We start from the raw sequence: 12,440 nt of genomic DNA on the forward strand, positions 1-12,440 counted from the left end.
AGAAAACTTAGGGGATTAAATATTAATAGATTGGATATTTGAACATGATATCCTTAAAACATAAAAAATTGGGAAGAAAAGGTCAAGTAATGAGCTGTAATTAGAAAACAGAATTAAATAAGAACACTTCAAAAGTTACACCCTGTTCTCTTCATTCAGTAATTGCTTTTAATTATCTCAAAGTCAAAATTTCTTACTCTTCTATTCCTTTATGTTTGGAAATAAAATCCTATAGTTTTTCTTTAATGTTTATAAATACACATCCTCAAACAAATCCTAGGACTCTTGACTATTCTGTCCTTATGGCTCTACCCAGACAATACCATCTGCCGACAAGGGCTCGTATGAATGGAGAAACATTGCTTTGCTGAATTCCGCTTTTTAAATTGGATCCAGTTAGATCTGTTTAAAATACATCTACATGTAAAATTTTGAGACTGCTTAGAAGTCTTAAGGTTCCTCCTAGTTTTGCATTTTCATGATTACAAAATCGCTTGGGAAATAATGGATACAACCTTATTTGGAATATTTCCCAGCAAATCAGGGCCTATCTGAAGAAATTATGTCACCAATATATAGTAGCCTCTACTTTAAAAAAATGCTAATTATCCCTTAGAGAAATTCTTAGGCTTCAAGTTTTCATTTGTTTATGACTTTTATATTCTGTGACCTTTTGCCAGTGTCATGGTCTCAGTAAATCTGAAGACACGAATTCCCAACAGTGAACCTGTTAGAGAGGTAGAGAGTCACTTTGAAAACTATTCATTATAACAAACACTTCATTTATTACTTGTGTTTATTTACAGTATTTACATATTGCACAATAGCTGGAATACCATTTTACATTTATTATACAAAGGACCAACAGAATTAGCCACAGATTTACACTCCACTGTTCCTAAAACATGACCAAAATTTTAATTTTTCATGCCATTCCAAATAATACTCTGAGAATTTAACAGTGAAAGTAATACGGAATATTAAATTATGTTATATGAAAATATACTTTAAGATTCTGCTTATGTTTCTAAAGAAACATTTTTTGTGATTTCAGCTAATCAAGAAAACGAAATATTCTCTGTGTTTTATAGCACTACACATCAAACATGGAGCATTCCTTTTGTGGTTGTTTTTAAAATAAGAGTGACAGATATCACTGTCAATACACTGATTTATCGAATATGTATCTGCAAACAGTGTCAACAACATACAAAACTCAAAGGACTTATTGAAGAGTCTGTCTGCAAAAATAAATCTCTTGTCCATGAGGGGATGTGTATAAAGATAGTTCTGTTTCCCTGTTGGTTTCCAAGGCACTTCTCATGGCTCCTGGTGTGCTGCTCCTGTACAGTCTGCTCACTGCTGAAAACAAATACATTGCGTTTGATATGACTATCCACACTTCTTCCTGTGAATTCCAGAAGACCTGTCACTTCAGTTAGGGGACACAACATGTTTATAAACATAGGCAGGCTCAGAGTGCGTCTGTATGTCTCTGTGTTACAAAAAGTGTAGTCTACTGTATTTTGAAAAATAACTTCTTTCTGTAGTTACTACATGGCTGCGATGCTAAAGCAATGAAAGTCGTCACAGATACATGTGGATGCTTATTAAAGTTTGAAGAAGAGTGCTCGGTCTTACATGTGCTATCAGAATCCTCAGTAGTCCAGGCCACAGGGATTTACCTGGCAGTTCTGCAACCTCAGCGTTCACAGAGTTGGTAAAGCTAATAATCAAGATTAGACAGTTGTTTCTAGCATTCTTTGTTGGAATATCTAAACCATTGGTATTCTGTTTATTTTTAAAAGAATGATAAACTTCGAGGTTACTAAGATGAGGCTGCATTTGGGAGAGTGCACTGGGCACTCACTACTCAGAACTCCTTTTCTTGGACAATATTCCAGAGCTCAGGCTTCTGATTGACTGACCTGGAAGTCCAACAATGAAGTGCGTCTGTGACTGTTAGGGAGGGTAGGTGGGGACATTGTTCTCTTTGGCTGAAGAGGTCTATTAATGAGCTTCAGAATGCGGCAAATGGATTTGCTCTGAGATGAGGGCAGAGCCCTTCCTGCTAAACACCTGCTTTTCTCAGGCTCTGGGCCTTTCTTTACAAAGACAAGGTCATGGTTTGCAGTCTTGCCCTGCCGTCCTTGTGTGTCAGGACAGAAGTGCGTGTGGCAGGTTGTTAACCAGCAGAACCGGGACTGCAGGGCCTTCCTGATGCCACACCGTCGCACTAGTGTGGGCACCGTGGGATGCCTGCCCTGCCCTCTGGTGTCTCACTGAGGTCTGCAAAGCACAGAGAAACCCTGGACTGTATCTACACTGTGGTGACCAGCTAGGTAACAATTTGCTGTTGCCGTTTAAAACTTTTGGACTTTGAAGAAAGTATCTTTAAAAAAAAAATAGAAGTTATGAAATTATAGTTAAGAGGGTATCAATGTTTTAAACTATGTCTTGGCCAAAATGAACCCAGTTACAGCTGCGACACCTGTGGCTGTCAAGCAGGTGGCCTTTTGGGAACAGAAGCTTGCGAGCCTGGGCCTTGCCCTGTTACCTTTACCTGCATCTCATCGTCAGTCAGGCTCTGATGTGATTGTCCGGTGATGGGGAGAGTGATGTAAAGGGTGCTGGAGACTATGAAGGGGATTCCGCCACAGCTTTTCTGCGGGGCATCACTGTGGCATTTGCAAAGCATGAAGTGCCATGCAGAGACCCATCCAGGAGCCTGAGTCCCACTGAAATGACCATGTCCTTCAGTGTAACTGCAGCTGCCTCCAGCAGCAGCCAGCAGAGGGGAGGCAGGGGTTGGCTAATGGACATGTAGACAGAGTAGCTCTTCGAGTGGCTCAAACAGTGGGGAACTGGCTCTCCTCACTTGTAAGTAAGTGGAAAATTTCCAAGGATGTCCCTGGCTCATCTCTGGGAACAATGGGATTTAATTATAAAGAAATACCTAAAAAAAAAAACTCATCTCCCCTGGCATATCACCTTGGGTGACAGGAATATACATCTGTTCACTGATTTAAAGAGAAGAAAGTCCGTGTGACATACAGGCAGTGGATGAGCGGCTCGAGAGAACTGGAAAGAGCAGGGACCTGGGGGGACATTACTACACAGCACTTCCCAGCTTTGCCTGGCATTGAAACCTTCACTGTCTCCAAAGAAAAAGTGCAGTGAAACTGTGCAAAACGCAGTCTCAACTCACCATTACCCACCGGCCTGCCTCCCCCAGTGCCATTCCTCTCATTAGCAGCAGTTTCTTCTACTGGGAAAGATGCTTCCTGCTGGTGTTGGGGTCATGCAGGCAACCCCTTCTGCTGCTGCTACCTAAATATTCATAAGCACTGCTTCTCCACAGAGAGCACATCTGTATAGGAAAGAGCACTACCTACCCTCATCCATTTTACATGAGACAAACTAGAGTAACCACTAGAAAAATACTCCCTTTTCATGAATGTGCTCTGAACAGCTGTCGATGGGCAGGAAGCCTGTCTGTCTTGTGCTGGTGTAGCCAGCATCGGGCAGTGCCCAGACATACAAGACGTAGTAAGTATAAAATGGGTGAAATTACAGTGGCATCCTGCTGTCTAACGTGACTGAATTCTGTGGCATTTGTGTCAGGAAAATAAAACCTTACCCTTCAAAACATCCGCTGATGGTTGCTGTTACGTGTTGCATATCAGCCCTCGAGGGGCCAAGGTACAAAGTTCAGTTCATAAATGTGGTATGCATTTACGTTTTTACTATTAGAGGCTATGAAAAAAAAAACCATTGATAGAAACATTTAAAGAGGATAGCTGTTCTTTATGAGCTTACTGTCATGATAGACTACAACTCAAACATTTACCAGATGTGATCATTTGAATTTACATGGACAATGTTGGTCATCTACTTAACTTGTGAGTGTTAGTGAATGAATGAATGCCTCAAAGTAAACAGGGACAATTTTAGTCTGTTCCTGGCTTATGCACTCAGTCATATGCTGAAACTGGCGGATTTGCTGTGTTTCAGAGCAGGACCCACTCAGTGCCCACGTGACGTGTGGTGAGCAGTGAACAGCAGCTGCCTGGGCAGTGTTGACAGGTCAGTAGGGCAGCTTTCAGCACTGAGATAAGAGTGTTGGACCTTCTCTACTTAGAATACGGCTACCTCAGCCAAAGAATGAGTGTTCCTAAACTCCTGTGAAGTTTTCATGTCCCAAGCGTGATTCCCGTCTTTGGTATGTGCTCCAGTGCGCTTCTGTCCAAGCTTACCTTATCCTCCATGCACACTGGACTGACAGCCAGCCGGGTAAGAAGCCTGGCGCATCTTTTATAGTCTATGGTGAAAATAAATCACAGACCCTTGTCAGTTACTTAAAAAACAAATAAATCACTTTTTTTTTTTGCAAGTATATCAGCTACTAAAGCCATTTATTTCTTTAAATATCTGAATTCCCTGGAAGCAATACGGAGTCTAATCTGCAGGCATGGGTTCTAAGTTGTTGACTTAATAATTTATGGTACTTCAAGGGCTTAAGCTTCAATGGCAGAAGTGGGATGATGTAAGTGGGGCTGCGGAGGGAGGGAGACAGACACGAAGACTGCATGGCTGAGCTGGCTGCCCATTGCTTCTCTCAGAAATAGCTTCCTACGTGACAATCCTTCCATACCCTTGTGCTACTTTTGGGTCATGTGCAGGCTGAATCCCAACTTGAGTTGACCATGGGACAAAGCCTTCTGCCTGTAAATTCTAAAGAAAGTGGGTCAAAAGTCAGCAGAGCAGAGGCCTGGAGTGGATGGCGAGCAGAAGCAATGTGCCCATTTCTAAGTGGAGACTAATACTCCTTGGTATCGTACACAGTCTCCCATTCCACTATTCTGGCCATGCTGCCTGTAGAAATTGAGTAGTGGTCATGGCCATAAGGGAAAATATGTCCTCAGGGTGAAGATCTATGGAAAGCTGAAATCGTTTGTAAATTATTACAGTTTATTTCTCAAGAATAGAAAAATCTTATTAAAAGGAAGAATTTATACCCAACTGAAAATCTCAGTTGAACGGGTAGATTGACAATGATAAATGTATACAATATGTTAGATAAGTACCCAGCTCTACTTTCAAAACTATGCCTCCTAAATACTTATGGCACATATTGTTAGGGATTTTTCAAACAGAAAATGTTTTTCAAAGGGAAAAAGGATGCCCAAACAGTGGCCCTGGGTCATCTGAACGCCTGGCTTTCTCTTTCACAAGCAGCAGCATGCCTTTCAGAATGTAGTTTTCCTAAACAGATTCCACATCATGAATGCAGTGGATTGTGTGATTTCAACGGCTGATCTAATCAATGAATTGTAAAGACTTCCACTTATGTCATGTCCAGGCTCCCAGCTGACCACATCCTGCTTAACCCAGGTGTTTTCAGCAATGTCTTGCAAACCTTCATGTGCAGACCAATCATCTGGGGATCTTACTAAAATGCAGATTTTGTTCAACAAGTCTAGATGGGACTTACTTCTGCATTCCCAGCAAGCTCCCCATAGGACCACACTTTGAGAAGGCACTAAGTTCCTTCAGGTCTGATATTCCAGGATCCCAAGGACTTTCTTTTATATGGCCTAACGCAGTAAAGAGGTAGTCCAACTTCAGCTCTCCAGTTCTTTATGGGCTAAGAAGAGGCAGAAAGCAACAAAGTAGCCTCCCATCTCAAGGCACAGATCTCTCCGCCTTCTCCCTCTCCATGGCCCAGGCTGAGCTGTGAGCAGGAGCTTAGTATCACAAAGCCGAGTTGCTATGAGCAAAAGGAGGTATCGAATGGGGCGCAGCTTGATGCCCTGGAAAAAGGCCTGCAGAGTCAACCATGAGATCTGTGCCTTAGTTTTGCTGATATCTGACAGCACAAGAGCAATTCCTCATCCATAAATGAAGAGATGAGACTGAATGACTCAGAGGTCACTTCCAAATTTGGAATCTGTGATCCTATTACTGTAAGGAAATATGTAATATAAAATATATGCACATCAAAACAATACAAATGATAAAATTTTCTGGCCCCAAGAGCCACATTAATGATTCCCAAACAGGTGATTACATTCCAAAAGAAGAAAACAGAGTACTAGTGTGCCAGGTCCACATGGAAGGGTGCGGCCCAGCACCAAGAATATGAAAACGAAACTCTTCAGGAAGTGTGTGCTGCTGGCCTTGGCGTGAGGATGGTGTTACTAAAGCCATGGTCAGAGGGGCCGAGGCTGCGTTCCATGTGTCTTCGTGCTGTTGGTGCAAATGCCAAGCATGCATGTGCCTCAGCCTTGTCCAAAACGTGCTGGTGATACTACTTCAGTGGGCTGAGGCTCACTGGCATGCACCTGGCACACAGAAGAAGCCCTATACATGATGGTTGTTGTTATTCGAAGTAATTTTGCTGCCTAAACAAAGAAAAGCACTTATACTTTGTGTACGTTGGCTTTTTGTTTGTTTGTTTTTGGAGGGGGAAGGCAGGACAGCAAGTCTGGTCTGCTGCCTGGTCCGGCTGGAGAGCCCTGATGACAGCAGTTAGCAGGATGCCTAGTGTCTCTGCGTGACTTTTCTGTAAGCCTTAAATGAAATGAAGGTTGGAGTCTGAATTTAAAAAAAATGGGTTAGGGCCCTATCACTGTAGCTAATAAAGCTTCAGTGAAGAGAACAAGGAGCTGCTTTTGGAGAAATAAAATGTTTTGTTATGAATAAATAGCCAGAAGCAGGTTAGGAAGACTGAAAAGAAACAGGAGAGAAAGCTACTGCTGAGAGCTAGGTTGATAAGGGCAACTCTGCATTTCTGAAGGAGTGATGGAGCCAGCCAGAGAAACAGTTTTGAAATCACAATGAAATTCTTGGGTGATGAGGTTATAATTACTGATGGGAAGAAAAAGTCTGCTCAGAGCAGTGGAGATGATCCAGGTCAATCTTATTCTTGGAGTCATTTTAGCAACTCATTCTTAACATCTGTTTGACTGCCATAGTAGAGTACGCACAAACATGGGCATTGGAGGAGAATTAAGAGAAGGAGAATCGGAGTTCAGACCATCCCAAGAGCCTATTATTCCAGTGACTGTAAATAATTTCCAGTTTGGCGTTATCTGATGCAGAAGTTAGTTATCTTCTGCAATGGTCTGGCCATCTTGGCCCCTAACTCCATAGTGAGGAAGGAATAGGCAAATTTGAGCTAAGAAGGCAGGGGCCTATATGAGGAAATGGAAAGAGGTGGGAACCGCTGCCTGCACTGCGCTTGCATTTTATAAAAATTCAATGCTGTTACTTACATGCAGGAATGGTGCAGTCTCTGGTATTGTGATAAAGTCTATGGAAGTGTTTGCTGCACTTTGGACTAAAATAAAGAGGGCCTGGAACATGGAAGAAGAAACAGATCATGAAGACTCACAGGTACAAAGGAACTCTGGGAGAGGTGAGGAACGAGGAGGAAACTTACCTGTAAGGTGTTTTAGAAACTTGTCCTTCATCCTCAGATCTCGAGGAACAATTTCTGTTTCAGGGAAAAGAAAGTAGTATATTACCTGAAGGAAGCATTTTTTAAAAATATGATCTTAAGTGAATGTTGAAGAAAATTGGAAACTCCCTATTAGCCAAGTTGCTTTACACAAAATAAAAAAGGCTGGGGCCCTGGATTGCAACATACGACAGTGAAGAAGACTCAGTCAGTATCAGGGACATTTACTTTCCTTGAAATAACAGTAACTACTCCTGAAACTCCAGGATTATGTCTGCTCTCTACCCCATGGGATGCAGACAGAGACCACGAAGTTATAGAGGTAAGAAAACGTTTTTTTTTTCTTTTAAACATTTAACTTCCAGTGAATAAGTCACTTTTAGGCACTTTAATTTTGAGGACCTTGGGAATCAAATCCCACAACATTTCAGAGTTTTTAGAGAACACTTGACCCATCAAAAAAAAAATGGGTTATAGAATATTAATTTTTCTAGATAAATATTTAGAATAGGGATTAAAAGACCACGTTTCAGTGAGGTGTAAATTAGTGGGAATATGCATTAACCTGGTTTGTAGGGTAAGAATCCTAGGGAAAGACTCAGTCAGGCAAACTTCCACCACCAGGGTTCTCCGCAGACAGTGGGTGGGGAGAACCCTGCGGGTGTTCTTGAGTTCAGCTTTGTTTTTGCGTGTTTACAGCCCTCTCCATCTTCACTCCCCCCTTCAGGGCTCCTGGCTGAGCCCCGACTGTGTGAAGTCAGGCCCTCTGAAGAGGAGCATTGGCATCCCTTGCAGGGCATCCCCTAGTGAGAGTCTTCATTCACTCCTAACTTGACGCGGCCGGGGTAAAGCTGACCTTATCATATTTGACCTGATTGTGTCACAAAAGCATTAGAAGCTTTCATGCTTTCCTGGGAAATTCCCCGTGGGCCGCCACTCTGGGCAGGGCCACGAAGGAGCCTGGATGCTTCCTTCTCAGTTGGGAACGCTTTGCTGGAAACGCTTCCATTTCCAAAGTGACGGGTGACAGTTCCGTGCGGAAAGCACCAACCCGCACAGCAGCTCACGCGCGCCAGGAGGAGACCGGGCGCTTCTCTGCCAGGCCTCATGCGCGGACCTATTGCTGCTATTTTCTTTTTCTTAAAAAAAAAAAGGAATTCTGCTGTTCAATGGTCAAAACTGATGTCTCTTTTTGAAACGTGTTTCTCAAAGACAATTCTATTTCCCAGCAGCCCCGGCCCTCGGGCGCGCTCGGCCCCACTCACCCACTCGCTGCTCCGGCGAAGGCCCCAGCCCCGCCGCCTCCGCGCGGCCCAGGGCGCAGTCCCGCCCGAGGAGCTGCAGGCCCTTGTGCTCCGCCGAGTGGTGCTTCCGCAGCTCCTGGACGAGCTCCACCACCAGCCGCAGCAGCGCCTGCCCGTCCGCCGGCTCCCGGGGCTCCGCGCCCCCCCGGCCGCGCCCCGCCGCCCCCAGCACCAGCAGCAGCCCCAGGAGGAGGGGGCGCCCGGGTCCGCGCATCGTGCGCTCGGGGCCGCGGGGCTGGGAGACTCCGACACGCGCCGGGAGCTGGGCTCGCTGCGGGAGAAGGGGCGCGGGGGGCCGGAGAGAAAGTCAGCGGGGGAGGGGGACGGAGTGCGGGGCGGCGGCGGGAGGGGAGGCGGGAGGAGCCGCTGGCGCTGGACCCGGTCCCGCACCTTCGCGGACCCCGAGGAACGAGCCGGCAGGTGAGGGGGCCGCGGTCTCCTCGACGATCCCGCCCGAGGTCCCGCCCACGGGGAGCGACCGCCGCTGGTGCCGAAAGGAGCCCCCGGAACCCGCCCGCCCGCCCGCCCGGCCCCTCCTAACTTTCGCCCGAAAGGCCGCGTCCGCCGAGCGCGCTGCGCCTGGCGCGGGCACAACTTTCTTTCCCCTTCGGAAGCCCCGGGTGCCAGGCAGCTCCCCGGCCGCGGGCGGACCTCGGAGGGGCCGCGCCCCCGCGCCCACCTCTTTCCAAGAACGCGGCGCCGCGCGCCGGGCCCGGCGGCAGCGCTCAAGTTTCCAGCGTTGCCTTTGTGCGGTGGTCGCCGGCGGGCGCCGAGTCCCCGAAGCCCACGGAGGAGGCCGGGTGCGGACCCTCGCGCTGGCCCCGGCCGCGCCACGTGCTGGAAGCCCCGCGCCTCCGGGCCGCTGCGCCCGCCCGCACCTGCCCCGCGCCCCCGGGGAGCCACCTGCGCGTCGGGGCCGGGCCGGTTACCTGCAGCCTCTGGAGCCGCTGGAGTCGCCGCCGTCTGTGCGCACGTCTGTCCCCGCGCCCCGAGCTGCGCCACTACTCCATGCCCGGCGGGCGGAGCGCACGGGACGCGGGGACGCGGGACTCGGCCGCTCCGAGCGCTGGACCCGCGGCCGCCCTGGGGTGCGCCGGCTCCGACTCCCGCCTCGGACCTCGGGGCCCTTCTTATCCCCGCGCCCGCCGACGTCAGGCGGGTCCCCGAGGGCTCCGAGCGGGGCTTTAATTAGAAGCCGCTGAAGTGTTCGTACCCCCATGCGGATCTTCGTCAGTACCCCCGCCTCACCTCGCTCTCGCCTCCCCCCCGTCTCCCGCCCCCCTCCCAATCCGCCCCCGCCCCCGCCCGGTCCCCCCACCCGCATCTCCACCGCGTCTCCCCCTCGCCCGCGCCCCGTCTCCCGCGCCCCTTTCCTCCCCACCTTCCCCGTCTCCCGTCTCCTCTCCTGCCCCACCTTCCCCCACTCCCCGTCTCCTCCTCTTCCCCCCTTTCTCCTCCCCCCGCCCCTCCCCCAGCCTGTTTCCCTCCGTTCCTGTCACTTGTGACAGGATGAGAAGAAACGCCTTTACCAGGAACTCGGTTCTGTTTTTGTCTAAATGTAGATCTTGGGCTATTAAAAAGGGAGCTGCCCGATTGCTTCGACATTTAATAAGTCAATTAGAGTCCATCTGTTTTGGAGGGATCCGCTCTCGGGACCCCGAGGGGTCTGCCCCGCCCGAGCCCAGTCCCCAGGTTCGGGTCCCCAAGCCCCGGTCCCCGAAGCGGGGTGGCCAGGAGGCAGGAGCTTGGCGAGCGAGGCGGGCTTGCACCGCCTCCCCAGACCCCCCGCGACAGGACTAGTGAAGGTCCCTCCCCCGCAGGGCCCGCGCCGCCCCGGCAGGGAAAGCCCGCAGGAGGGCACTTGCCTCCCGGGCTCGTCTTTAAGAAAGTTTGGCTCTTTGGCTGAAGCCCGGCACATCTGTGAAAGTTCAGCAATTTGCCTCTTTTGTTTTATTCTTGTAAAATGTATTATCCATCAGTTGCGCACTTTCCCATTCAATTGGTGCTTTCTGGGCAAGAGCTGGACGTCTTCCAAGTCCGCGATCTGGTTGGGAAAGGTGTTCTGAGTACAATCAGAGAGGCGGAGTGGGCGAGAATTAAAGGCCTGCACCAGGATCGCGGCAGTCGCAGGACCGCGGCGGGAAGATGCTGGCCCAGGCGCACGTGCGCGCGGGCGGTGCGGGCTGGAGGCTGCGCGCCCCGGTCCCCTGAGCTCTGGGCGAGGCCCCGTCTACGCCCGTGTCCGCGTCCTTTCTCTCTCCCTGCACCGGGTCTGTTTCCTTAGGAGGAGAAAGTGTCCGGCAGAACTGGGCAAGGAGGCAGCGTGGAGAGGGAAGATATGAAATGTGCCTGTTCAGGACCCCGCCCCACGCCCTTGGGATGTGCGTTCTCTCCGCTCTCTTTAAAAACAGATGGTTTGATTTCACAGCGAGGCTTTTCTTCTTTTTCTTTTTGCAAGCAACATGACTGAAATGTGAACATTTCTGCTAAAATACACTCAGAAAAAAAGTAAAATTTTATGTCAAACAGACCGTAGGCACTTGAAAGGAGGCATTTTTCCTTTTCCCTTTCCCTTTAGACACTTGAGTTCCTCTGGCGAGAGCGACGCCTGGCGATGGAACCGGCCCTTCCCGGCCCTGCTCCCTGTCCTGCTCGCAGGGCCCACCTCGCAGCTGGTGGACACCGCAGTTCCCAGAAAAATAGAACCATGAGAAGATTTCACTGTTGTAAAATAGCTTGGTGTAAGACAGTTTTTCAAAAAATCTTTGTATGGTAAAAAGAAGAAAACACATTTTCACTTATTATTTTAAATTTACGTAGACTCTATTAGAATAGTATTTTATACAATCAAAAGCTAAATTTCTTCTATAAAATACCAGTAGGATCTATTCCCCCCCCCCCAACACACACACAAATTCTACCTACCGAGGAAGCCTTGCTAGTAATTAATATTATCTCTTTTCTTTTGCAGTTTTTATTGGGACAAATGGATTCCTTGAATGAGCCCTTTCTACCATCCAAGTGTGGGCCAAGACTTTTGCCCAGCTCAGCAGAGGTTTGGTGGATAATCAACAGCAGCAGAGCTGATGCTTGGTTGGTCTTTGGATTAAGGAGATCTTACAATTAAGAGTCAGGCAATTTATGTGTTCATTTGTTTTTACAAAGTTCCGTGCTAAAATTATCTAGGTGCTGCTCATTTTATATTACAGAAACAAATTTTACAGATTTTAACAAACTTAGAGTGTACCACTGATTTGTTCATCTTTATTGAACTTTTAAGTTAATGGTATTGTCAAGATGAACCCCTTGGAGTTCTCCAGTCACCAGAAATACGTGTGCAGTCATCCCTTGGTATAGCGTGAGACTGGTTCCAGCAGATACCGAAATCCAGGCACATTCACGTCCCACAATGGGGCCTGTGGAACACGCAAATACGGAAAGTTGCCCTCCCTCTGCGTGCGTTTCGCATCCTCCAGCTGCTGTGTTTTCGACCCACGTTTGAAAAAAAAAATCTGTAAGTGGACCCCTTCAAACCCGTGTTGTTCAAGAATCAACTGTGTTGTGTCAGTACAGTCTGATCTGCTAAATCCATTGGCTATGCCAGTTAGTGCAAAGTAAAGCACCCCAGTGCAGATGAACATATGAAGCTGTATTTAACAAATCGCTTAGTCTCT

At 48.1% G+C, this 12,440-nt stretch overlaps 1 protein-coding gene across 2 annotated transcripts; it reads right to left on the reverse strand.

The window, feature by feature from the left end:
- Positions 1 to 778: 778 nt before the first annotated feature.
- Positions 779 to 9,480, reverse strand: ALKAL2 (ALK and LTK ligand 2). Of its 2 annotated transcripts, XM_025405829.1 has the most exons (6): positions 9,157 to 9,480; positions 8,728 to 9,037; positions 7,445 to 7,498; positions 7,278 to 7,358; positions 4,257 to 4,321; positions 779 to 1,362 (listed from the first exon to the last, which is right to left on the reverse strand). In XM_025405829.1, the coding sequence occupies exons 2-6, from the start codon at positions 8,978 to 8,980 to the stop codon at positions 1,357 to 1,359; spliced, it is 459 nt and encodes a 152-aa protein (XP_025261614.1). In that variant the 5' UTR covers positions 8,981 to 9,037; positions 9,157 to 9,480; the 3' UTR covers positions 779 to 1,356. The 2 variants fall into 2 exon arrangements, with proteins under 2 accessions (XP_025261614.1, XP_025261615.1); XM_025405830.1 differs by lacking the exon at positions 9,157 to 9,480 and having other exon boundaries at positions 779 to 1,359; positions 8,728 to 8,980.
- Between the last annotated feature and the right edge of the window lie 2,960 nt (positions 9,481 to 12,440).

The sequence above is a fragment of the Theropithecus gelada genome, chromosome 13 (genome assembly GCF_003255815.1).
Source record: "Theropithecus gelada isolate Dixy chromosome 13, Tgel_1.0, whole genome shotgun sequence".
Taxonomy (NCBI): domain Eukaryota; kingdom Metazoa; phylum Chordata; class Mammalia; order Primates; family Cercopithecidae; genus Theropithecus; species Theropithecus gelada.